This window comes from Cygnus olor, chromosome 5 (assembly GCF_009769625.2).
Source record: "Cygnus olor isolate bCygOlo1 chromosome 5, bCygOlo1.pri.v2, whole genome shotgun sequence".
In the NCBI taxonomy this organism is placed as follows: Eukaryota; Metazoa; Chordata; class Aves; order Anseriformes; family Anatidae; genus Cygnus; species Cygnus olor.
Genome location: NC_049173.1, coordinates 65,050,292 through 65,077,324, shown reverse-complemented (window position 1 = coordinate 65,077,324; position 27,033 = coordinate 65,050,292). Strand labels below are relative to the sequence as shown.

Genomic DNA, 27,033 nt, shown 5'->3' with positions numbered 1-27,033 from the left:
GCAAGAAAGCTCTTTGATTTTTTTAAACTTGAGAAATTCTGTGTCCACTATGCATTGTCTCTTACTTTGTTACAGTACTACCCAGTCCATTGCTTCCTTTCTTACACCTCTTTACAGTATCCCAGCCACAATGTCACTGCTCTGACTCAATTTCCATTTCTTTGTATTCGTATGGGGGAATAATAAGGAAAGATAGAGAAGGTAATATGTAATTTGTTTTAGAAGTGATATAAAATAGTATTGATTTGGCTGAAAGAAATTTTTCATTGTGTGTTCAGCTTATTTTGATAGTAAAAACAGAAATAAATGAATTTTGTCCCAAAGAGTCTTGCAGTTGACTCCTTTACTGCAGTCTTACCCTTTTGCCATTGCAAAACCTAGTAGCCTGGCATAAGTTTTTAGGTAGAGGTCTCTCGGAATAGAGTTGATTGAAGTGTGACCTCATTTTACATGCGATGCAGTAACTGTGATTAACAAAGAACATGAAAAGGCAGGGAGTGCTATGCTAATCCTTTCATTTCACTGTTATACCTATGTGGAGGACTTGCTGTTTTAGTTCAAAGTGATAAAAATATTTTTTATTGGAATTTATTTATTGAAATAAAAAAATGTTAAGAGAAAGTCCAGTAAAGCTGTGTTCACTGAATGAGTGTAACCAATTTGCAGCAAATTACTCAGTATAACTGGATGATACTATTAATTTTGATTTTTCACTTCATGGGCTGGTATATTTTGGGATAAACATAGAAAATACATACTTGTTGTTGCTCAACTCAGCCATAATGTCACACCACTGGTATCAATCAAATGACACCACGTTATATTCATGTTTCTATTTGGCTTAGGAAAGGTGATTGTTAAGGCTGCTTACATAGCAATAACATTTTTATTATATGCATGCTTGACTGGTGTTTGTATATTCATATGATTGACAAACCAACATGTATGCATAAATTAAATTTAGGACATGATTTGTAGATTCTTGCTGAGTAATTAGTTTATGTGAAAAAATATTTGCAAAATGCAGGAAGTGGTATCTAATTTGCTTTCCTGAACCTTGTTGGCAGTCAGACTTTAAGCTGAGAAAAGCAGCTGTCCGTATGTGTTGGGCCCATTTGTGAACATCCAGCCTAACTGAGCTGCCATTAGCTCTTTTGGGGTTGGTGTCCAGAGGCATCTTTGAAGAGCCATCAGTGAAGCTGGCAGGTGTTCATGCTGCAGTGACGTTATAGCTGTGCAATGCAGATACCTATTTTAAAATAGCTGTGACACCAGTAAGCCCTCAGGCTAAAAATTCTGAGAATAAATTCAAATAGCTTATCTTTAAGGCTGCATGTAGTATATCAAGGGAAAACTTGGCCTCTGGAAATCAACTGTTAGCTTAGTTAATGGCTAACATGTCCCAGTTTGATGTGTGCTTGGATTGAAACTCCATCCATATTTCAGTTGTCTTCTCTCACTTACTTGTTAGGGCATCTTCCACAGGAATCCTGATGCACTACTACCTCCATTCACATTGTGGGGGTTCTGAGAAATGTGTTTCCTCATTGCTGAAAGAAGAACTTACGATTTTTTCTTTTTATGCCATTTCTCTTTCTTTCCAACACTTTTGTCATATTTATTTACCATTAATGGATCTCCTTTCTTTTCCATTCTAGTGTTAGGGTGTTTTTCAACTAATTATCTGAGTTTTTTACCTGGAATATGTCACAAAATCACAGGGTGTAGGAAAGTCACGTTATAGTAAAATAATTGGATTTCAGAGAACAAATACAGGCATACTTAAAATAAGAATGCAGTCAGAGCTTTGTCCTTCTTGAAAGATAATTTTATTCATAGTGTTTTAAGCATATTAGTATTTCAGGTTGATATTCTCCTTTTCTACTAGCTTTCAAACTTGTGAAATTACATTAAATTGTAGTAGACAATGCTTTTGGCAGTACGTACGTAATTCCAAACAGTGACTTTGCTTTGTAAAATAAGCAGCTGAGCTTCATCCCATGGCAAAATGCATGTTTAGTATGATTTGGTGTGAACAGACACCAAGTTTCATGGCTCTATAATGGATTTAGCAGAGCGAAGGCATTCTACTACAGTGACCAGAAGTCCTTAGCCTGCTTTGTTCTGAGTGAAATCCCAACTTTTCTGAGGCTCAAAGTAATACGTACTTTTTTGTTTGTTTTATCTTTACTCTCTCAATCTGCTAATATTCCTGCAGCTGTCTAATATGTCAGTCTACTTGTCTCAGTAATTTCCAGGCAATTCCATATTTTTTCTTTAAAATTCTTCAGAGAAAAGATAAGATGTAAAAGCAGAAACCGAAAGGTTTATTCAGTTGATGGCAGAAACGTGTTCCGGTTGCATCGTTTCTGTGTTGTCATAGACTTTTAAGGTTCATGGTCTCCTTGCCTGAACTCCATGCATGTAAAATTGCTTTTTTTTCATGAAAGAATAAAATTCTTGTGTGATATCCTACTAGGACTCGCTGGTGTGCCTTTACCATGGTCAGTTGCTGGCTCTTCTCTCAGCTTTGTGTTTTTACTTTGCCATTCAGACCCCTTAAGTCTGCTGACTGATTAGCAGTCTATTATACATGGTTCAGATTGGAAAAGCATAGTAACGATTTAGGAATGTAATGACTAAACAGGAGATAGATTTAGGTGTGTTACGCATGAATCTCTTTGTAGTCATTAAGAGCTGTGCTATGACCAGTACTGGGGAGCAAGAATAGTAATCAATTTATAATTATAAATGTACTGAAGTGAAAATTGGAAAGTGTCTCCTATGTATTGAGAAAGAATACTCAAGAGACCCATCATTAATGTGCTAATGTGTTTTGTAAGTGTGCTCCTGGAGCACATTCTGGGCTCCAAATAAGAGGCATGCCAGGCAGTTATGCATGCATGACAATTACTTGAATACAGCAGATGTGAAACTTCAAGGCCAACTGCCATAAAGCAACTTCTTTGTTCTAACTAGTGCTCTGTTAACTGATAATGTCTGTGTCTTCTGTAGATGTATAAATGTGTAGACAATCAGTAGCACTTGGATTTATTGACAATATTGACAATACAGTTTATCAAATATATGAAAGGTTGGAGGTGGAGGAATTCTGATTCATTCCATTATAGTTGGGATTGATGTATGTGATTTTTCAGGTATAGATTTTTTTCACAGACCCTTCTCAAAATATTGTGTTCCAGAGTGCTCTTACTTCAAGCAGACCTTTCATGTATGAGTCAATTGTATGTTTCCGTAAAACAGTACATCAACTCCTCTTTTAGTCAAAACAGCTTTTAAATAATAATATGTGTATATATGAGAGGACAGCATTATAGATTTGAATATTAAATGTGTTCAATGTCAGTGTTACTTGGCTTGATATTCTATTTTACCTAATTCTGAAAGATCTAACCAAAGCTCTTGCCCACTTTCCTGTCAGTGTAACCTGAGGCAGGCAGAATCCAGCTCCAGCTTGCTGTGGGATAGACTGAACCTTGAACAAGTGAAAGATGGAGAATCTGGGGGACGTTTAGGTTTACTTGTAAAGTCCAGTCACATGTGATGAAGTTGCGATCAATATGTTCTTTACTCAAAGCTCATCAGGCAGGATTTCTGTCAGCGAGTATACCTTCGGGCATTATGTACGTGCGTGGTGAAGAAGGTATGCTGGCTAGCAGATCATATTGTGCAAGAGAGTCATTGGCTTTTTCTTCGATGCCTTTTGCTTGCACACCTCCTGAAGCATTCAGCCCAATGAAAGCTGAGAATGCCATAGCTTTTTTGTTCTTCGTGCTTTTTCTGATAAATTAGTTAGTTTGCTTAAAAGACCTCTATGTCAAATGGCCAGTTACTCTACTTTTTCTTAGGAACTTTAACTAACAAGTTTTGTTTCATAACACCTGCATTTCAGTCAACAGAATAAATAATAACAGATCATAAGGAGAAAAAAAAAGTTTTCTTTTTCCCACTGTAAATTTAGTGGCATCCACTTCCTCTTCATTCTTGGTGTGTCCATGTGAACACAAACTCCTCTGCATCTCTGTGTTTTTTTTGTTTTTTTTTGGAAACTTTTCCTGTACAAGAGACATCATTTTTCTCTGTCCTAATTCCCTTCTGACTTAAAATGCAACAGGAACATTTGCAAAGAATACATCTTTTCAGTGTATTGACAAAGCTGCTTCAGTAATTGTGTTAGCTGAACTAGACAATGAGGCTGAAATCCTTCTTGAATTAGGGTTTATGTAACTCTAACCCAATTCCTAGCTAAGCCTCACAGACTGAGCTGGAACAGTGAGCGCATATGTTTTGCTGCATTTTGAAATGTGTGGCTTAATGGACTAAGCTTGGGATTTTTCAGCCTGCTTTCACTGGTTTGATTCTACCCCACTTTACAGTCCTTTCCCTGTGACAGCATTACCTGGAGAAGAAGAAAAGGTTTAGTTGGACCCGTGTGGTCATTTCCACGTGTAACAGTTCATGATGAGGAGGGGAGGCTAGAGGAGTGTGCTGTTGACTGCTGGAGCAACTTAGTTCTTGTTATGCTTTCAGAAACTCTATGTGGATAGAGTGGAGCTGACATGGAAAAGTCTAGCATGCTCATATAGGCTTTTATTATCTCTTAAATCAGGTCGACCACTAACAGAGAAGTTGTGGTGCAGTGTGAGTAGGGTGTGGGGGGGAGAAGTCTAACCCATCAGTGAGAAGACAGATCATCTGGATTCAACTTAAAAGAGCAAATACATGATTAACCCAACCTAGACAAGTAGGGGGATACATGGGTGGAATAGAAAGAGGAGAGGGATGTTTGTAATGTTTGCATATCTGTGTCCCTTCTTACATTCTTTTTCAAATAAGCTGGGAAGTTCAGTTCTGTAACACTGGTAATAAATAAGAGTGTCAAGACTTGAAACCTCTCTTGTTCTCCAGCATTACCCGAACTCTGGACGTTTGTTCAGGACAGAAATGAAGGCAGGGCGTCATTTAGATACCCTGTCCTCTCAAGATGTGAGAGGAGAGCACTTTTACCAAGCAATTCAAAATGACACCCAGCACAAGAACAAGGAAGTGTCAAACAAAGCTAAGGAAAGAATGGAACTCGAATTGCTCTCTGTAACAAGAATGTGCTAATAGAAGCTGTTTTAAAATACTACCTTTTAACTTTACCAATTTTTTCATCTGAAAACATGCAAAATGATTCATTTACAAACTTAAGGAGTGAAGGCCTTTAATTAAATTCCTGCTATTAATTTTCTTGACTGTAGTATTGTTTGGAAAATGTTGGTGGAGAAAAATAGAGCGGTGGAGTAACCAGTGAGGTAAAAATTTGCATGTTCTTTAACTTACCAAAGGTGTAGTAATGAGTAAATGTTACACAAACAGTATAAGTCTAATGCTTGGTAAAGATATTAAAAAAAAAAGTTGGAGAGAGAAAGGAAAATATTTTTATAAAAGAAAATCCCAATGGTCTATGCAGCTTCTCTAAAAATTTTATCGCATATGCAGTGACATTTAGTTTTGGACAAATTTTTTGGTAGGAAATTTGTAAGAACAGAATCAACTTGCTTTTTCACTGAAGTTTACAGTTTGAATTTCTATTGGTAGTCACAAATCACAATAAAAATTTCTGAAAATTAGAGAACTCCCAAGCCTTACATAGTCTGTCTTTGAAGACTAATAAATTCTCTTTTAGGTTGTAAGTGGTGATTTTCAGCTTCTGAGGACAGAAAAGATTAATTGCAAAAGTCCAATTGTTTTTTATGGTGGAAGTCTGCTTCCACAGTTTCAGAAATGAGAATCTTTCCAGATATGAGTATAAATTTGTTGCTGTGTTGAAATTGATTGTTGAGACTTACATACATAAATAATTTTCTCAGAAATCATTAGGAGATCTGCGAAGTTGCATGGGATTCTTATGGGAGTTAAACTGGTAAGTGCCAGGCAGCACCTAGTGTCAGGATACTGCTCCAAAAGAAAAAGGAATAGAAAACCCCATCATGAATAAGTTAACCACATGGTAACTGGATTTGCAGTTTGAAGAGGAAGCTGATGATGGTTTTTATGGTCAATATTAACAAAATTTTAGGAAAATCACATTACAGATTTACAGGAGGGATAAGTAGGATGTTTTGTTATACTTAACATTTATTAAATATTCTAATGAATTATTTTGTCACTGTTACACCTTACTAAAAAGCTGACTTTCTCAGATTTTGAGTTACTAACAGAAATGCTGCAAGCCAATTTCCCAAAGGGCAACAGTGGTGGTAGGAAAAATACAGCCAATCTTTGACAGTGCTGAAGAAAACAAGTCAATCCTTGTTTTCAGTGTCACTGGACACTGACAGCAGCATGTCTGAATTAATATACAGAGCTGCATTCTATAAGCCTTGATAGTCTCTTCTTACTGTTTTGTCTGAGAATACTGATTTCCACATTCAACCTTTTCCATATTTACAGTTGTTCACACTACTAATCTAATGTGATGGTGTGAAAAAATATACTGGAGCTTTTCTATAAACTTTCTTGTGGCTTATTGTCTTTTACCTCTTGGTCTTTTGTCTAGAAGAGGTCTCCTTGCACTGCAGTTTTGCTTCACTTTTCCTCACCTTATACTATATCCTACATGTGTGCGCATATAACTTTTATTCACGTATTCCCTCACTTTTCATCTGTAGATATATGTACATAATGTCTATGAATAGCGACATCTCTTATGCAGCTTTGCTCTGACTTGCTCTGTAGAGAATATTCCATCAAAATTATCCTCTATAATGGACTATTTTCGTATAGTAATTTACTGTATAGTGTGTAACTTGCTGAGACTTGATTATACAAATGCTTAAGTTGCTGGATAAACCCCATATTTTTCTGAAATAATGTTTTTTTCATTGCTCTGAAAAAAAAAAATCTGTCAAGGTCAGTGTTTATGTCTTCCCTCACTTAATACCGATCTCCTTCTGGTATGACACCTGAAAGCAAATTTCTTTCCTTTGGTTAGATAAGTATCTCCTAATTACTGCATTACTTCAGCTCAGTCAGGGTACTGGTTGCCCTCATCCAGACAAAATAAAAAACTTACTGTGGTGAAGCAAAAAATAAAAAGAGGCAGTTTTGCATTTGAAAATATCTTCCTGCTTCTCATTAGAAGCTCCCTTGTCATATTTAGGGCCAGGATCTGTTGGCATCAGGATGGGAATTATGTTACAGAACCACTAATTGAAGGGTAACTTGCTATTGGGCGTGACACCCTTTTTCCATGCCTGTTCTTTTCATTGACTGTATTTTGTATGTTTTTTTGTTTTGTTTTGTTTTAAAGCCACCACAAAACCCTAAAACCCTGTACAGACAGATCTGAAAAAATGTTTCTGGTGTGCTTTGGCCACATGTCCTTTTTCTAAGTTCTCTGTCCTTACAGTAATGGATTGAGTCCAGTCTGGAATGCAATTTTAAATGTATCCATTCAGATATTTTCTGTTAAGAATTAAATACTCATGTATGCAGTCCTGTCAAGGCTCAGATGTAAGGCTCAGACAGTGATTTATCTAACCAATTATTACTTTTTCAGTAACTGTCAGCATGAACTGTAACAGTCAGTCCACAGCACTGTAAAAGTTAACAAATATTTCTCATTGTTTCCTGGATTCTTGTGTGTCTACACACAGTTCCCAGTTGTGTCTATAGATGCATCGGATCTGAAGTTTGAGCCCTATGGCAGCAATCAGCTGCAGACAGAAAGACTGGTAGCTGAGGTAGATATATCCATGTCCAAAACCTGAACACTTCAGCCACATGCAATTTTTGCTTTGGAGCTGCAATACAAACACCTACGATATGAGACTTGATGATGAAATAAGAGGCTAAGGAAAGTTATTTTCTTTTAATATTTTAGAATAACAAAATACATTGAATAATCTTGTTTAAGAATATGCTGTAGGCAACAATTTTAGTTACCTGATTTTAGCATAAAGCTTCTCCTTCCTGAGTTCCATAATCATTTTCTATGATCAGTTTTTATTTTTAAATTGAGGAGGTTGACCTCAGCTGTAACAAGTAGATGCAGGTACTGTGATTTTTACATTTTCTTGTGCGTTTGTTATATTCTGGATTCCTGTCTTGACTTCTGTGTTATCATGAGGGCTATGTAAAATACAGTGTTTTCCGTACAGCCATCTATAGAACAAATAGATTCTGATTGTGAATTTGCAACTATAAAATGTGTACAGTTCCTTTATGTAATAGTGGTTTGTGCTACTTAAGTAATGTATAAATGCTGAGAGATTTTTTTATTTCTCTATATGCATTTTTGTCAAGAGTATGACATCCTGTCAGATCAGTGGATTATTGTGACTGGTGACAGACCAGACTGGCTATATAGCGTTTGACAAGCAGTGCATTTTAGTTGTTAGACTTTTCATTAGATATTATCAGCATGAAGCCTACTGCATGGCATGAGGGCAGCAGAAATCACTAGTGCAAAACAGAAACTCTTCTCAGCTCATGTACATGATAAGTACCTAAATGAGGTAAACTGTAATACTTTGCAAATCAGTATGGATTCAGCTCCCTGCTGCAATGCTTTCCTGGTGCTCTGACTGGATCTTTCATCTAAGATGCTCACACTTAGGAATTATAGGACATATGGTGCCTGTTGTTTCCTGTCCCCCCAGGCAGAGAAGAAAAGCTGTATTGTCAGCTAAGCTTCCCCAGACTGCACAGTGAAATAGGTGCAAATTCCATACCAGTTCTGACAGGCTGTGCTCACTTAGGGCATCTAGCCCAAGATTCTACCACCATAAGGAAGCAAATCCATGATGGTATTTTGCCTGAGGCTTCAGAAATAAACTACCACTATGGCAAGGCTGGGGAGGGAGCCAGAGCTCTGCCTTTTGTAAACGGGGAGGGTGAGAGAGGAAGAATGAGGTTAGTGCAAAGTTGGTTTTTTTATTTACTACTTTTAGTTGTGGGTGGCACTGAATCAAGTGAGAGGATACATTTTATTTTGTAAATATCAATAGCTTTCAAGTTATAAGTGTCAGTGTGAACTATAATCCACTTTTTTTTTTTCTTCCAAGCTTCTCTTGCTGTCGTTTTCCTTCTGATACCATGAGGTATTATATAGCTTTACAAAGTCTGCTCTAAAAGCTTTATCTTTGTCATTCTGTAAACTTTGCAACCATTTAGTTGTTCATAAATTAATGTTGTCTTTTTAGGACTATAAATTTAAGAATTTATAGAATTCTTATAATAGAATTAATTTTTTCTATTTATTTAAAGTGCTATAGAAAGACTGTATAGCATTGGAAAAGACTTGAGATCTGAAAAGAAATTTTTTTTCTTCTGTGGTTGTTGGGAGGTCTTCCACTGATTTTAGAGTGGTGTATTGATGATTCCTATTCTGAAGATCACAGGAATACAGAGAGATTAAAAACTGCTAATACCAACAGGACATTTAATATTCCCTTTTTTGTTCACTTTATTATTTAAAGGTAAGCTTAAAAAAAAAAGAAGGTATATCAAATTCTCTGCCACTTTAAAGAAGAGGCTTTGTATGCAACTAGAGTAGGAGTGAAAAAAATTATAGTACGTCACATTTGGGAGACAAAGTAGACAAGTTCTCATGAGCCAGATTATTTCAGACCTCATATGCTAGAGGATTTGAAAAATGGTTTTCTGAAGGATCTTCTCTGACAGATTACTTTTATACAAATCTCAGAGTTTAGAAAAGGGGGGAAGATGATATTTTGATTCTTGTTCAACTGGGACTCGTACAACTGTCATACAACTCTTGTTTGATTGTACTTAAAGAATAGGGGCTGTAACTCCAATTTCAATAATTTTTTGTGAGGTTACCCTAACATGAAGCTATTGGAAGCTACTTCTATTTAATAAAATGTAAGTGATTTATACAGGTAGGGTTTGAAGAGTTATAAGGACCAGAAGTGTGACCAAATTTTGAAAATGTTCTTAAGGAAGGCTTAAGAAATTTGCAGAAATTTGAGAGCTGTATAAGAGAGCAGTGTTTAGTTTTAAGCCAAATTTAGAGCTAACATGAATTGGTGTAATTTCACAAACAGATGAAATTATGTCAGTCCTTAATTTCTGCATGTTTATATGACAATTTAAGCACATCAACAACATCTCTGACTTTCTAAGAATATCAGCAAAACAAGTACAGGTGCTACATTGATAGTGTTATCAAAGTAGCTGAGATGAGGAGTATGTTATTTTGACTTCTTACTATATTATGATGGAAATTAAGATGTGCCACAATAGAATTATTTTTTTTTTCCTTAAACACTGAAAACACTGTTTTTCTGTGATATGCTTTAAAGAGAGGCCATGGTGTGTCTTTGATCATTCTGATTAGAGAGAAAACAGGGTTCTCTGGTTAATTTTTGTACTCATTTATTGAGATTTTAGTGTGTTAAGCCAAACTAAAATCTGAAGGAACACTAAACCTGGACTTTTCTATGAACAGTAAAGAAAACTGAAAGTTATTGAAGTTAGAAATGCTGTGAACATGAGACTGAAAAAAAAATCTTAATTTGGAGTCAGTGGCAGCAAAACTCATTGTGAGGCCCTATTACTGTGTCAGTTTTTTTGCCTTCTGTGCATTAACATGATTTAGTGAATTAATGCAGTGGCTTAGGTCCCAAGTTTATCTTATGGGCAGAAATAGAAGAGCCCTTTTTTATGGATTTACTGTATTCAGTTAAACTGAAGATGAAATACTGAAGATGAAAATTTTGGAGCAACAAGAAATAGAAGAGAAGCAGGAGAGAAACTGGGATGCTGCTGTAGAGAATGAACATTTAGTTAACAAACTGTCAGTTTAAAAATGAAACTTAGACTTTATTATGCAGCTGTTTTTTGATAGTATAGAACAAGTGAGACTGTAGAGCACAAATAAATTGACATTTCAGAAAAAAATTGTTTTAAGGAAGGGCTAAAATGTGAGCCATATAGCCATGTGTCAGAGGTGAAATGTCTTCTGCATTACTATACTTACTGCTGCTTGCTTCAGGTCTAATACTGCTTTCAGTGAATTAAGAATAGCAACATTCTGTTAGCTCAGCTGTTACCCTGTCTTATTTTCTATTGCTCTTTTTTTTAGTGGAGGCCAGAGGCTTCCACTGAATACTATCTACCAAGTTAAGCCCTCTGTAAACACCCTGGATAGTTCCTGCCATGAACAATTTACACTATAAAAAACAAATTGTAGTATACAAATGAAATGAGCAAGTGGATGGGTGAAAGGACAGAAATGAATGCAGACAATATTAAAGAATAGTGTATTACTGACCTTGCACAATTTCTTTCAACAATCATGCTAGTCCACAGAAGGCCACCTCACCTGTCTTCTCAGGCCTTGGTGGTGGTGACCAAGGCCAGCTGAGCTTTGTCAGATGACTACCAACTTTCATTAGCTTTGAAATTGAGTTTGAATCAAGTGCTGTTTGGCAACTGATTCTGAGAATTTTGGAGTCTTCCATCTGGATTGTATCTTTTGTAGACAGTGATAGAGTACTCTTTGTAATATTTCTATCCAATCTGTTTTCCTCTTATACCTCACTTTTCATTACCTAAAAGCATCAGAAAGGCCATGCAGGATCAGACAAAAGATGCATCTTTTCCTTTATCTTGTTTTGAGCAGCAGCTGGGGGCAACAAGAGGAAAGAACAAGAACAGTGCAAGCATGCATGATAATGCCTTCCATTTCCTTCTGAGACTTCAATCATTTTCTTGTTACGGATTTACTGAGATAAATGTGGTCTCCGTGTCTAATAGCTGCCTGTGGATTTCCATGCCCTGAGCTTGTGCAGCCTCCTCTTGAATCTGTGTAAACTACTGCTCCATTATGCACTGTAGAATGACATTGGATAGCCACTCCTAAAGCTAACCTAGAGGATAACATTTCTTCTGCAAGGTCTTTTATCAGAATCAGTTATGAGTGATATTTTGTACAAACTTGGTAGTCTAACAGACAATAAAACGCACTTCACCGATCTTATTTAAGTACGTTAACTTGTGAAATATCTAACATACTAATCATTTTTGTCACTGTTTTAATGCCTATGTTATATAAATCTGACCTGTGCCTATTCTTATTTTTCTCAAATTCTAATTTAAATAAATTTTTAATACTGCATTTTTCTTCATACAGCTTATGATAGCATTGACAGCTGAGGATGGCGCACAAAAGAGATGACTCATGCTCAGGTGTGGCTTTCTTGATGATATTTCATACTAAATAAAAATGATATGCTGTTACTCTTGAACTTGTTCTGACTCTTGAACATCACTAGGTACTTTAATTTTTTCCTCAGTTAGAACTGTGTCTCAAACATCTCTAAAGTTTAGGAACGAAGAGTAAATGAAGTTAAGCTGCAGAGTCTCTCCTAGATGTTACTTTTATTTCAAATGGCTTTGATTTTTATTATTTTTTGCTTTTCAAAATTGTATTTCTTCACACATCCTTTTCATATAACCTGATCTCTGCTGAAAAGAATGAAAATATATTTGCTAAAAAGAAGATCCGCCAGAAAATTTAATAACAATGCAGCCCGTGGAGGAGACCACGGTGGAGCAGGTGGACCTACACTGACGGAGGCTGCGGCCTGTGGAGGACCCCCGCCGGAGCAGATTCCAGGCCAGATCTGTAGCCCGTGGAGAAGAGACCACTCAGGAGCAGGTGACCTGGCAGGAGCTGCTGCCCGTGGGGGACCCAGGTTGGAACGGTTTGCTCCTGAGGGATGGACCCTGTGGTACGGACCCATATCTGGAGCAGTTCTTGAAGAGCTGCTGCCTGTGGGAAGCCCATGCTGGATCAGTTCAGCAAGGACTGCATCCCGTGGGAGGGACCCCACAGCACAGGGAACGAGAGTGATTGAGAAGGAGAGGCAGAGAAGAAGCGCTATAGACTGACCATAACCCCTGTTCCCCTGTGCCGCTCAGGGGGAGGAGGTGGAAGAGGGTGGATGGGGGGGGGAAGGTACTTCTGGTTTCTTTCATTTGTTTCTCGCTTCTTTAGCTTGTTAGTAATAGGTAATAAATATTACTATCTCCCTATGCTGAGTCTGTTTTGCCCGTCAAGATAATTACTGTGCGATCATCTCATCCTTATCTCAACCCTTGAGCCCTTTTCATTGTATTTTCTCCCTGTTCCTCTTTGAGGCCGGCAGGTCAAGGGCAATTTTCTCCCTCTGCTCTTTTGAGACCCCACCTGGAGCACTGTGTCCAGCTCAGGGGTCCCCAGTATAAGGACATGGAGCTGTTAGAGCAGGTCCAGAGGAGGGCCACGAGGATGATCAGAGGGCTGGAGCACCTTTCCTTTGAAGAAAGGCTGAGAGAGCTGGGGTTGTTCAGCCTGGAGAAGAGAAGGCTCTGGGGAGACCTTACACTGTCCTTCCAGTACCTAAAGAGGGCCTACAGGAAAGCTGGGGAGAGACTCTGTCAGGCAGTAGGAATGGGTTTAAACTAAAAGAAGGCAGATTTAGATTAGATATTAGAAGAGATTCTTCACTCAGAGGACAGTGAGGCCCTGGAACGGGTTGCTCAGAGAAGCTGTGGATGCCCCAGCCCTGGAGGTGTTCAAGGCCAGGCTGGATGGGGCTTTGGGCAGACTGCTCTGGTGGGAGGCATCCCTGCCCATGGCAGGGGGTTGGAACTGGATGGCCTTTATGGTCCCTTTCCAACCCAAACCAGCCTATGATTCCATGATTCTAAACAAAACTTGCAACTCTATTCCCAGTATGGTTCTTGTAGCCTATGGCAGCAACACTGCAGAAAATAACTCACTACATATGATTGAAATACAGGTGTTTGAATAATTACTTATTGATTTTTAGGCCTGCCTTGATCTAGTAAAATACTAAAGATTTCTGTTTTGAGGAAGCTGAGTGCTTTTGCTGACTTTAAAAGTATATGAGTAGCTGTGAAGTTAAGTTGCTTTTGAAAGGGTTTTTTGGACTGAGGCCTGGAAGATGAAGAGCAAATAGCACAGAGCTGGATAACTGCTACAGTTTGGTCTTGTGTATCATAGAATCATCTAGGTTGGAAGAGACCTCCAAGATCACCTAGTCCAACCTCTGACCTAACACTAACAAGTCCTCCACTAAACCATATCACTAAGCTCTAAATCTAAATATCTTTTGAAGACCTCCAGGGATGGTGACTCAACCACTTCCCTGGGCACCCCTTTCCAATGCATAGCAACCCTTTTGGTAAAGAAATTCTTCCTAATATCCAACCTAAACCTCCCCTGGCACAACTTTAGCCCATTCCCCCTTGTCCTGTCACCAGGCACATGGGAGAATAGACCGACCCCCATCTTGCTACAGCCTCCCTTAAGGTACCTGTAGAGTGCGATAAGGTCGCCCCTGAGCCTCCTCTTCTCCAGGCTGAACAACCCCAGCTCCCTCAGCTGCTCCTCGTAAGACTTGTTCTCCAGACCCCTCACCAGCTTCATTGCCCTTCTCTGGACTCGCTCGAGCACCTCGATGTCCTTATTCCTCCCCTTTGGGAGGGGCCCAAAACTGAACACAGTACTCGAGGTGCAGCCTCACCAGAGCCGAGTACAGGGGGACAATCACGTCCCTAGCCCTGCTGGCCACACTGTTTCTTATACAAGCCAGGTTGTGCACTATATAGTTGGCTACATGCCTTTCCCACTTGTTTTTAAAAAGAGCTATAGTATTTTGAACACACTTCCTGAACAATGCTATTTATATCAATATGCACAACAGCACATGTTGCTTTAAAACTGGCTTGGTTTGATACCACAGAATTATAAGTACAGTTATGCTTTGCTAAAATCAATAACAGGTTCAAGAACAGGTTCATGAGAAATTACGTATATGTCTCATGGATGCTGTAAGCTAAGTGGTAATTCTCTAGGAAAATACTCATTTTAGATTTTCTTTATGCATGTTTCATATACAAAATTATTTTTCTTTATGGTTTCAAGTTTTCCAGTTCTATTACTTTTGGGAAACACAAGATGTACTGAACTTTATCATCATATATCTAGCTCATAAATATCCCCTTACATGAGCTAGTGATATCTCAGATGTGTGCATTTTGCCTTGTGTTCCTGATGATATTACAAAGTGCTGAGTATTTACACTTCTGCATAGGCAGAAATGATGCAACAAATGGTCTGCAGCCTGGACTTCTGCCAAAGAGTGCTAGTTGTCAGTGGTTTTAAAATTTCCATGCAGCAGCTTTTCGTATTTAAAGTTACAGGTTGTATGAGTTATGATGAGATCTGGATATGGAGAACATCTGTCTCATTGCTTTCTTTATTCCAGCTAACATTCTTCTTTGGGAGATTACTTCCCTCTTCTCATCCTCCTTCCATTTATGCCCTGTTAACATTGACACAGTATTTGTAAAAGATACTGGAATGTAGGTAAAAGCATTATCAACACTTTTTACATACCAGTTTATGGTAAATTTACCATCGGAGAGGCTGGTTATTCATAAATATGTGATTACAAGTGGTGTGTTTTTATGTGCAGGCAAAACAATTTTTGTGCCAATGAGGTGCTTTCAATATGTGTATTTTCAAGAGCTAGTCTAAAATGTAAACTACCTTCATATTATTTTAGAAATTAAATAATATAAGCCTATAGTGAACAGGATTAATGGTATTTTAGGGTAAATGTTCAATGAATACTGTGCAATCAGTCCAACTGTGATAGTGTTATGTAGACAAGGCAAATGTGAATTAGAAGACAAAAGGGAAAGATTGTCTCATTTCATAGTTTAAACTGTAAGGAAAGAAAAAATGGTGCTAACTGTAAAATTTTATTTCAGTTGAAGTACTCAAAAGTTCTATTAATAAGTGAGGTAGAGTTACATTCTGATTTTTACACAGAGGACTTCTTGTCTTTTCCTACTTAGCATTTCCTGTACAAGGGTAAGTTTTGGCAGCAAGCTGCCATAGCCTAAACGAAGTAACGTTGTAGTGCTGCTCATTTTTAAGAACAGGAGTCGTCATGGTGGCTGCCTCTACTTCAGGTGATACTTGTTGCAAAATTTACCTTCTGTGGTCATTAAGGTCAACTAGATTTGTCCATGTCACCACTTGGTAGTGTTTGGTCAGTCTGGTTAGCCTAATACAGCACCATATCATCACTTCGGTCTCATTGCAGTACAAAAAATCCTATTTTTCTCTGAGGTCCCTATTCCCATGGATAGCTAGAGGTAGCATGAATCTGTGAAGTCAAAAGGAAATATGTAAGACCTGGTGTGATTTTAGGTTATGCCTGTTTTCTTTTTCTGTGTTTATAAGTTATCCTTTCCTGATAGCCTGTGTTAGTGACTTGGCAACAGTATTATGGTACTAAGTGGAAAAATCAGCTAGGATGAATAATTGATACTGAGTATAAAAGCAGCTTGTTACATGAAGCATCAAGCCAAAATACCCCTTTTTATTTTCTAAGTATTCCAAATTTTCATTACTTTTCTAGTGTGTTGTATGAAATGCAAACTGAAACAGTGATCAGAGAGTAAGAATTCAGCTGAGGTACGTGTTTTGTTGAGGAGGACACGCTGGGGAGGAAGAGCCTCTAACATGCTTGAAAATTGTAAAAGGTGCAGGACTCGAGTGTCATTATTCACAGCAGACGTCGATGGACTAGATTCCTTCTGCATCACTCCCTTATTAAGATCCACTTGGGTGGGGGCATAAGAGGATTTATTTATGAAGCCTTTTACAGTATAGCTTACTCTTAATATAGGAAGGAACGGTGTGCCAATTTCGGTTATTATTAACTTTATATACAGTATCTATAGTAAAATAATGATTAAACTAATCTCAAACACCAAGAAAAAAATAGCCGAAGTGTTATGAGGCAGAATTAACTTTTCTAGTTTGAATGTATACTTTTTCTCCTTGTTCTTTTTCTGAAGCATCAAATGTTGGCAACTAACTAAATATTCTTTTGGATCATAATCTGCTTTTTGGCTTCTGTTCATTTGTTCAAGTGACAAATTGGTTTGTGACCTGTTGACTGCTACTCTCTGAGAGTGTTAGTAGGTACATTCCTGTGGAAGTTTACTTGATACTATATTGAAATAAATTGAGAATGATTTATTAGCATGAAAAAGACCCGTATCCTTAATGAAGTCTCTTACCATTGCTGAAAGAGATGTTAAAGCCAACAAAGAGAGGAACAATATGTTGGGCAGGCTCATACCAGACCAGAAGTAGAGGTAAGCAGCCTAAGAAGGATTTATGAAGAAAATAGTGCTAGGGAGGTGCAAAGAAGAAGGATGCTTTCCATCCAGGTGGTAAGAACCTTCTCGGAATATGGAGGATATCATGAAAAAAGTCCAAAGAAGAACTTTATGGAAGTACGAAGAGATTGGATTCAGAGGTGTCCAGGGAGCAAAAGCAACAGAGTTAAAAAGTACGTGTTAACAGGCTTTCCTACTCACATTGAGCATCTCTTACATATGTAGAAAATTCAGTCATTACTCAGGATGGCACCTTGGTTAGCTCAGGTGACCAGCTACTAATAATTTAAAAGCTTGTAAGCATTTGATTGAAAAAAATAATTGTAGGCATATGTATTCTTCTCAGCATCACTGATCACAGCGAGGTGACTCCCCAATAAATTAAAGGGGACGTGAGCAGCAGAGAATCTGTTCTTCCATCTGTAACAGCAGCACAGTATAATCTTAAATGGGATCACTTTTAATGAAGGTGCTCAGTTAATTACTCAGCTTGTTGGTATTTGATGTGATTCTGTATCGTTAGGCATTTACTTGCTGTTCCCTGGATATGTTGCATGTCCAGAGGTACTCTGCTGTGATTAGCGCTCATTGGTGTACCCCTGTGTGAAGATATCTTTCTCACCAAATTGGCAAGTAAGGCCTAAAAAATTGTACTGATATTTTATTAGACTGTGGTATAAAGACCAAAGATAGATAGGAATTGAAAATGAGAGTCAAATGGTAATCTAGCAGTGGTGTGGCAACTGAGGCTACTAGTGCAACTGTAGCAGTATGGTAGGAATACTTAAAGGAGTGCACTGATTGTACAAAAAAAGGCGATTTGGGTGTCCTGTGCTGGTTTCTTTTATGATTTATTCCCAGAAGCTCTGTCTGGTAAGTAGAAACAGTGACCTTGTGACTTTAATCAAGCAGCAATGCCAGTCTTACTCAGTTTGAGACAACCTTTGCAGAGGCAAGTATTTCACCTCTTAGAGTTTGAGGCTAAAACTAATATTGTAACCAATCCTACAACTGGTTGCGGTTTCTTGCTGCTTTTTACTTTTATTCATAAATTGATTTAAAATAGCTTACATATATAATATTTTAGAATGTTTTTTTGACAACTGATACCTGAATTCCTTCTAGTCTCCTACCCCATTTAGCTATTCCCTAATTCTGCAGCTGTTCTTGGTTAAATAAGGGTCCTTGTCTCATTCAAACCTTAAAATTTCATCTCACTTTAGTCTTCCACAATAATAAACTAGCAGTGTTAATCTGCAGATGTGTTTATGAGGTCCACACCTTTGCTTTAAAGATGAACTAAATTTATTTGAATCAGTTTCAGCTTCCCTTCCAGACAATTTTCCTTCCTATCTGTGTTTTCCTTTCCCTTAGTCCCTTGCCAAGAAAGAACCTGAAGCAGGATGGCTTTCTTGTGTATTACTGCTACTGTCAGCAGAGGAGCTGGCTGCCTCTGAGGCAGTTACAGTGATTGAAGGGGTCAGCTTTTATAGGAATGTGGTATAAAATCCTGCTCAATTCTGTGTGACTTGCAGGCTCCTGGGTACAGAGAAAGAGCAGGCTGGTGTGAGTAATAGTGCTAGTATGATATGACAGTGTTGTGCCTTCTGATGTGGGCGATGACATGATACCAGTGATAAATCGTGCTGCTGCTGCAGTACCAGCAGATCTATGATGTTGTGCCTTAGCCTAGGCCCTGGGCCCCAGCCATGCCTCTTAACCCACTCGCAGCTATTTGCCACAGAGGCTGGAGGGGCAGCCACACTTAGTCAGGCTGCTGGGGAGCCGAACAGTTTCCCCAACACATGCTAATCCATGTCCATTTTGCCATTTAAATGGCTTTTGCACTTCTTGGAAATAATAACACAGCATTAATGGTATTTCGATACTTTTGCTGGTACTTGTGAAAGATCGGAAGGTATTTTCTCTCACTGCTGTCTACAGATTGGGTTGCTGATCTGGAGCACCAAAGCAGTAGAAATAATTCATAAATCTGAGACTAAATTTATTGAGGTGTTTCTTAAAGTCCATTGTTGCAGGTGAACACGTTCCATGTCTTCAGGTCCAGAAACTTCGTGTCTTCAAGTTCTTAGCTTTTGTTTTGGTTCATATTTTCTTTGTGGAAAGCTGATTTGTTTTGTATTTCTGAGTACAGATCGTCATTCTTTAGAATCTGTTTTTTGTTTGCTTCACAGATAGAGTTTGAGGAATGACAAAATATATGGGCTACCTGCTTTCACACTGAGAGGCTAAATGTTTGGGAGCTGCGGTGTTTTTCAGTGTCTACTATGTTTGCAGTTGACACTCATGGGTTTCCAAGGGTTGTTTTTGCAATGTTTAATGCATGTGTTACCAGTGGTGAGAAGGCTGGAAATGAGAGCCAGCAGCACAGACAGCTCGTTACTGATAACATTCAAGATGTATGAACATGAATCAGAACTCTCTGCCAAATGGCTCATTATTTTCTGCAGGTTCAACTGAAAATGACAGTCTTGTGGGCTGTTTTTTTCCTTCAGGTTTGACTTGCTGTTCTTACCTTGGTCTCAACACCTTTTTATCCCTTTGTTAACCAATTGTATACACTAGGGAAATGGAGAATGTTATTGGCATAGCTGGTAGAGGATGTGAGAGGGAAGAAAAGACATTTTATTTAACCTTCAATTGTGATCTTAAATATCTCTTCTTCAAATTCAATTACCAAGTACCGTAAGGTTTCCTGTTTCAAGAGTGGCTGCTCTGATCTGCTTAAAATGTAAGAAGAGGACAGAGACATTCTAACCCCTCCCTCCCTCCCCCCTGACTTGATTTATACTTCAAAGTTTAAGAAGTGCAGAATATCCTAGCTGTTTTCATTAAGTCAGTCTGCGAAGATGATATTGCTGTAATTACAGAACACATTATATGATGGGGAATAAGTTTGTTTGTTTTAAAAGATTGAGAGTTTTCTATTTTTCATCATTATGGAATAGTAAAGTGCAGTGCAATGTCCTGAAGAAATAAGGTTGCCTGTGGGAATGAGACTATGTGTTCATATGCAGGAACTCTTGAACCTGGCTAGTTGATTTGGGCTAAACCCTGCAGGGGGGTAGTTGATATCAAAGACCATAAATTCGTACTGCTTTTTGGAAAACAGTTGGCTGGGAAAAAAAAGGTCTCCTAATGTTGCCCTAGTGCAGAAAGTTGTGTTGCAGTGCAAGCTCACACTGAGAACATGTATTTGTGTACACATCCACTCTCTACCAGTGCCTTAACTGACATGTAGGCTTAGCTAGAGAATCAAAATACCAAACAGAAGGTGATGGAAAGCCAGGCCTCATTAGTTCTGTGTATTACAGACCCATTGTTTATACTGCATTTTCCTCCTCTTTGCCCTTTATTTATCTCATCTTCCAAACTGCTGAGACAGAATCAAGTTTTCTATTGTGTCCACTTCTCGAGACAGTGGTGAAGATGAAACTGGTCCATAACACTTGGCTTTTTATTTTATTTAGTGCCTCATGTTTGTGTTTTATTTTTGGCTTTTAGCATGAAACAAGCAAGCCTTTCCTTGAAATGCCTTTAAAAACATGTTTTCACTAAGAACCCTGTAGCAGCCCGGAGAGAGAACAGATCTCAGGGAAAGTCATAAGCTGATAGAGTATAGAGGGCAACAGGTCTGCGATTGTATTACTAAGAATTTCTAAAAACTGTTCCTCAGCAATGCCCCTCACTTTGTTTGTTTGTTTGTTTTGTGTGTGATTGTTTCAGTTCAGTCTCTTCTGTAATAAATTGTAAATAGTCTTGGATTTAGGTTGTACCCAGTGCATATAAGAGCTATCTTTGTACACACAGAGCTGATGAATTTAAGGTGTACCTAGGTTTACTCATTAAATACTGAAACCTCAATTGCCCTTTCATAAACAGACTTAAAAACAGACAGTGATTAAATACGTCAGGTCAAGCTGTCTGCATTTTTTTAACCTGTTTTACACACGCATGCATGCATACACACACTCTTTCGTTTTCTTTGTCATTATTACAGCAGTAATCCATACAGGGACTCCAATGGATTCCCAACTGCTGTTGTACAGACTGCCTGCTTTGGATTTAAGCTAGTACCAAACAGCCTTTTAAAAGTCAGAAAAAAATCCTATCGCTGGTGGGTGTATAACTTTCCTTTTCCTCTGGGCTATTTGTATCTTGACTTCAGCAAATAGGTTTGCTTCCTTTTGTACTTTACAGAGGGGGAGAAATTGACTTTCTGATTTTCTGACAGTTTTGTGTTCTCAATATGCTATTGTCAGCCCTGTGGCTGAGATGTTCAGTTTGCCATGTAGGGTCCCATACATAGTCTCACCAGTGCAGTGTAAGTGAGGACTCTAACAGAAAACCTGTTTTGTTAGAAGACAACGGGGCACATGTAGGGGAAGCTGCATCACATCATCATTAGTTCTCCGATATGCAGTGAGACCAGCACAATCTTAATAGTTGTACTGACCTGAAAAGTTACTCATATTTAGTTAAAACCTAAGTCAAAGTGCTGGAGCTTTTAACTTTTTCTCATTTTGCTTTCCAAAAGATGTGTTGCTAATGAGCACACTTCACTGTCTTAGTCATGTGCTTGCTTGTCTTTGAGGTTTTTGATGTCAGTGGGGTCATTCACATGGTGAGCATTGTGCACACGTCTGGAAAGGTGTATGTCAAGGTTGAAAAAAAAAAGTAATCTGAGAAGATAATGTTATTCCTTTTGAAAGCATATTATCAAAACAGTTCTTTAAAATCAGTCTGTTGCTTGCTCTTCACATGAAATAATTTGAGATTTTTATGCACTTAACCAAGTTCTAGTGTGATTATTCTCGTGTGAAACCATTGACATGAATATGGTTGCACAGATATAACTTAAATAAAAATTTGTCTCCATGTTTTTGGTTCAGAGCTGAGGAAAGTGAGGGCAATTCAGTTGACCTGAGAAGGTTTATGCACAGTCTGCATCTGGTCTGTGATGCTCATTTTCTGTCCCTGTGTGAAACAGTTATGAAAACCAATTCATTTACAGCAGCAACAAATGAGTAGACTGGAATTCTTAAGGTTTGCTCATGAGAACCCATAGGGCTTTTCTTTGCCACTCCACCCCCAAACACAATAAATAAAATCCGAAGATGAAGACCACAAGATGGGCAGCCTTTTAGGATGCATCAGATTTTAAGTTCTAGTATCCCTGACGTCTGACAGCAGAGCAACATCATGCCGTGTGGCTCATGGTGTTGACAACAGCTGTAGGGGGGCTATAGAAACCGACTGTCCTTCACATGCCCCTAAAATACTGAATTATTTTTCTACTTTGAAGGCATCTCTGATAGTTACAGAAGGTCGCATAAGACTTACTGAAGTCTAATTATTAATTCACAGCATCTTCTTCCCTCCTGGAGAAGCGTGCACACACACACCCATGTAGCTCATGGATGTGAGCATTTGCTGTGTTGTTTCCAGCTGTTTGACACATGTGATACCACTGTGGATTTGTGCATGGTTTACGATCACTTTTCTCATTTGTACTAATGAGTGCTGTCTGTATAAGAGGTAGACATTAAAAATCTATGTGTTTTTATTTTTAAAGAATGTTTTCCAGCATTCTTTAAACAATCTATAAGTTGTTCCCACTGAGAACAATTAGTACAGTCTCCACCTTGTTTGATTTTTTTGTGTGCAAGAGATTTAAATAGGATCATGGGCATTGCTGAATTCCTTTTGAATGCATGCCTCTGGTAGGTCGATAGAATACAAGTCTGGGTTGCTGCCAAGGGGAAAATGGAAATAAAGGTAACTCCCTTGTACATTCTTATTGTTTTTATTTTGAATACGGGAAACAAATGGCACTTCTCAATTAGTCTTTATACTGCCTCACTTTGTATGCAGCTGCTGGAAAGAATCTCCCTCTATTTTAAGACATGCAAAAGGGTAGAAGGTTATAGCTCATATTACATGTAACTGATCTTTATAGAGGTTCCCCAGGCACTTTCTATTGAAAAGAGATGCTGCAGAAAGTATAGTATTTATGAAGCAGTTTCAGGGGGTTCATTAACTTCCATAGCATGCATGAACTTCAGATAGAATAAACATTTAAAGGGCAGCCTTGCATTTGAAGGGACAGGTAGCAAGAGTAATTTCTATCTGCAGTTACATTTATAAACATGGCATTTAAGAAACATCAGAAGCTGTAGAAAAGTTTGTTGTTGCTGTGTGGCTGCTTACTAAACAAGAAGTAAAAATGCTGCTAAGGAAATTACATGGAAATAAGAGAGATGCAAAGCCAAACCAAAGGAGCAGAAGCAGTTTGTTTCCAAGGCTGCATTATCAACAGCAGCAAATCAACATTTTACTCTCCTTCCTTTGGTTTTGATTTTAAGTTTCTCACATCTGGAGTAGAAAATGCTGCAAGCAAAGTGGTATATTTTTGAATTATTAGGGAAAGATTTTGATGGGTCTCATTACCACTGTTAGGCAGTTTTACAGGGAAAGTGAAGCTGCTTTTTGTGAAAATAACCATATTCATGCAAACAGAAAAGCAAATAGTGGTGAAGTGTTTTTTTTTGTTTGTTTGTTTTTCCATCCTTGAGCTATTCCTGCATTGTTACATCTGTGACTTGATGACAAATACTGGGTTAATACCTTTCCAGGTGCTGCATTTTTTTCCTTCTTGTAGGAAGAGAAAGTGTCTTTTCTTAAACTGATGTCATTAACTAAGATTAGCAAATGGCTAATGGAAAAGTCCTCTGATAACAAGTGCATAGCAGCTGACTGCAGGAAATCTTTTGACCAGAAGAGAACTTGCATGTGTGTTGGTTATAAACTACTTGAGTAAAAATCTTGAGGTTTCTTGTTTAATATGCCGTGAAATACCAAAGAGTGGCCTGAAGGCTAATAGCTATTACATTTTTTTAATATACTTTTATTACTTCTGGCAGTGGTACACCTGGTATGTCTCAGTGGGAGAAGGAGTGAGCCTTACTTATCATGCTGGTAGTGCTGCATACAGCTCCTGTTGAGGATGCTTGTAGAGCACACTGAGTGCTGTGTGCTTTAGGCACGCTGGCAGGAAGGTCTGTATGAAAAGCACACAAAGAGGGCTTTTTTCCTGAATGCATTCAATAAAATTCACAAGACCTTTTTTGTGGAGCAAAAACATGTTGTCAAGGTATGTCTGTGATTGTTTGATTAATGAGCATTTTTTGTGAAAACTGCTAAGCACAGTAAAGTTTTGGAAGTGTTTAGATTTGGAAGCAGCCATCAGTTTCTGTCCCTGCATGTGAAGTTCTTCACACTACCAGCAAACGCTGAAAAGCAGGGGTGACTTGTGTCCTGTTTTCTGCAATGGTACCTGCAAGGGACAATCCTCTGAAGAGCGATGAAAGTCTTTGCTTACCCTGAGTTAGGAATTACAGTTTTGAACCACAGAACCTTAGGAGGCCTCAGTCTCAACATCTCCAAGTATTTTGTCTGTAGTATGGATCCAACACAGGTTACTTCTAATGCTGTGAGAACAGAGATTTGAGGCTTTTTAAACATGGAATAAAAACAAACATTTTTTCCCCTCATCTGTCCCAGACACTTCCAGACCCAAATTTGTAGGGTTCAGAAGTAAGAAATGTGGTTTATTATAACAGCAGTGTTGTACAATGCCAACAATCTGATTTGGCAAGTGAGGTTGTTCTTCCTTTCTGGCTTGCACGTCCCCTGTATTAAATGTTCAGCAATCAAAATCTAGTTAACGATTTTGTTGAAGATATATTGGTCAGTAGAGAATTCAGCTTTTTTTTTTTTTTTTTTTTATCTTTCCAACACTGGCATTGGCTTTGGAATGCTACCAGGAGAAATAAATCAAAGTCAGACTTTCATCTATTCTTATTTTCTCTTCATACATACTGTCAGGTCTGTGGAATAAGAATGGCCTGATATTTGCTATGTAAGGTATTGTTTATGAAGTGTTTTTCTTCAGGGTGAAGCTGTAATATCAAGGCTGATTTTTGCTGTGTTGATGTAACAGATTACCAAAGACCTGGGTACCATGACTAGCAACGTATCTTAAAGTGAGAGACTTGGAGTGCAGCCTATTTGTTTGCTAAAATATGGGTTAAAGGATGACCTTATTGTCCTTTACCAGAGCATGTGAGTGAGTGAGAGGTAATGGTACATTCATTAGAGGAAAAGCATAGCAAGATGCAAAGATTTGAAGCTTACACTAGGTAAATTCATATTAGAGACCGATTTTTAATGATCAAAGTAAATGACAGGAATAATTTTTGTTTTAATTTAATTCCAGTCCTCAATGCTTTTTGCCTTTAAGTAAAGACTACTATAGTTGAAAGTGTAAGTTCAATGCAGAATGTACAGGCTAAAAGCTGCTCTGGGATAAGCTTTGGAAAGATTGTTTAAAATATGTTGCAAGTTAGCGGGATCAGTGCAAACTTGGGTGAAACTAGAGAACTGTTTTCCAGCCCGCAGAGCTTAATGGTCAGGGTGGCTTTGGAGACATACTGTGTAAATATAAGTGACTCTTAGAGAATTCCTTTGTGCATGAAATTGAAGTATGGTGTTTTGCAGGTAGAAGGGTTCTCAGGTCAGTATAAGAACATAAGTTGCATTGTTCCAAACGAGTTAAATGGTAAAACGCCATAAATTCAAGGCACTGCTTTGCTTTCCTTGCAATGAAAGAAGCTGAGTGAACTGTTGTTACCTGTGGTGAATTTAAAATTTACGTAGTCGAGTGGTTCTAGTGCTGTTACTTTTGTAGGTCATAACAGTCTTTAAAAGTAAATAGCTTATACAAACAAAAAGCTTTAAGTGAATTACAGAAGATAGGATGGTTTTTTTTTGAGATGCATGGCTTTGCATCCAGCTATGCATCTTTTTTTCTTTTCGTTTCGTTTCGTTTCTTTTCTTTTCTTTTCTTTTCTTTTCTTTTCATCCAGCAAAATTAAGCTGGACTGTTAATTATTCCTGCATTTTTTTTCCTCTTGGAATCCAAGAACTTGAAAGTGCGTGTTAGTCCCCTCAAGGGCAGCAGCAGCTGTTGATAATACATCTGAAACACTATTTCCTAGTTCCCGATCATTTTACCTAGAAACAGATGAACAACTCTTTTCACTGGCATATATGATAAAATTTCTAAAACATAAGGCTGAGGAAATAGAGACAGACTTTTCTTGGGTTTGGAGTAGAGAAATGAAAACCAGTCATGCCTTACTCTTACTGCAGGACTGCACAAGCCACTTCCGGTTTCTGCCCCACTACCATTCCCAGCTTCTTAATCTGTCAATTTAGTTGGTAGTATCTCTTAATTTGTAAAGAGCTGGAAACCTTAGTTATAGAAGCATGTGGTAAAGGTTACATTAACCCAAATTTTTGCTTTTCTGATGAGGTGACCCATAGAAGTTCTGACTGCAAAAAGACTTTTTTCATCATAGACAGTAGAAGTTCAGACTTGCAAACTGCAAATTCCTTGATACAATCTCTTTAACCTCACCTCACAAGTGGTGTTGTAAAAACATAATAATAATCCAATAAGAAGATTTGTGTATGAATAAACCATTGAGCACTTGAAGTTGCCTTTGAATTGTAATTAAAATTTGAAATAAAATGGAGAGCTTTGAATAAATGAGAAGACAATGACTTAGTAAATTAGCTGAAGGGCCCCACTCTTGTCATTCTTGAAGTCAGAATACTTACTGCCTTTTGTCCACAGGCCATGACATGGGGCAGGCTGTGACATAGGGCAAAGGTAGTACATACTTGTCATAGAATTAGATGCAG

At 38.1% G+C, this 27,033-nt stretch overlaps 1 protein-coding gene across 12 annotated transcripts in view; it reads left to right on the top strand.

The window, feature by feature from the left end:
• GALNT18 (polypeptide N-acetylgalactosaminyltransferase 18) overlaps nucleotides 1–27,033 on the top strand; it is a 318,100-nt gene that overhangs the window by 126,420 nt on the left and 164,647 nt on the right. The window contains exon 3 of one of the 12 annotated variants that reach the window (XM_040559356.1): nucleotides 12,167–12,222. The exons of the other annotated variants lie outside the window; for them this stretch is intronic. Coding sequence (XP_040415290.1) covers nucleotides 12,192–12,222 — 31 coding nt within the window. The 5' untranslated portion in view covers nucleotides 12,167–12,191. The remainder of the gene's footprint in view (nucleotides 1–12,166; nucleotides 12,223–27,033) is intronic. 12 annotated transcript variants of the gene reach the window in all.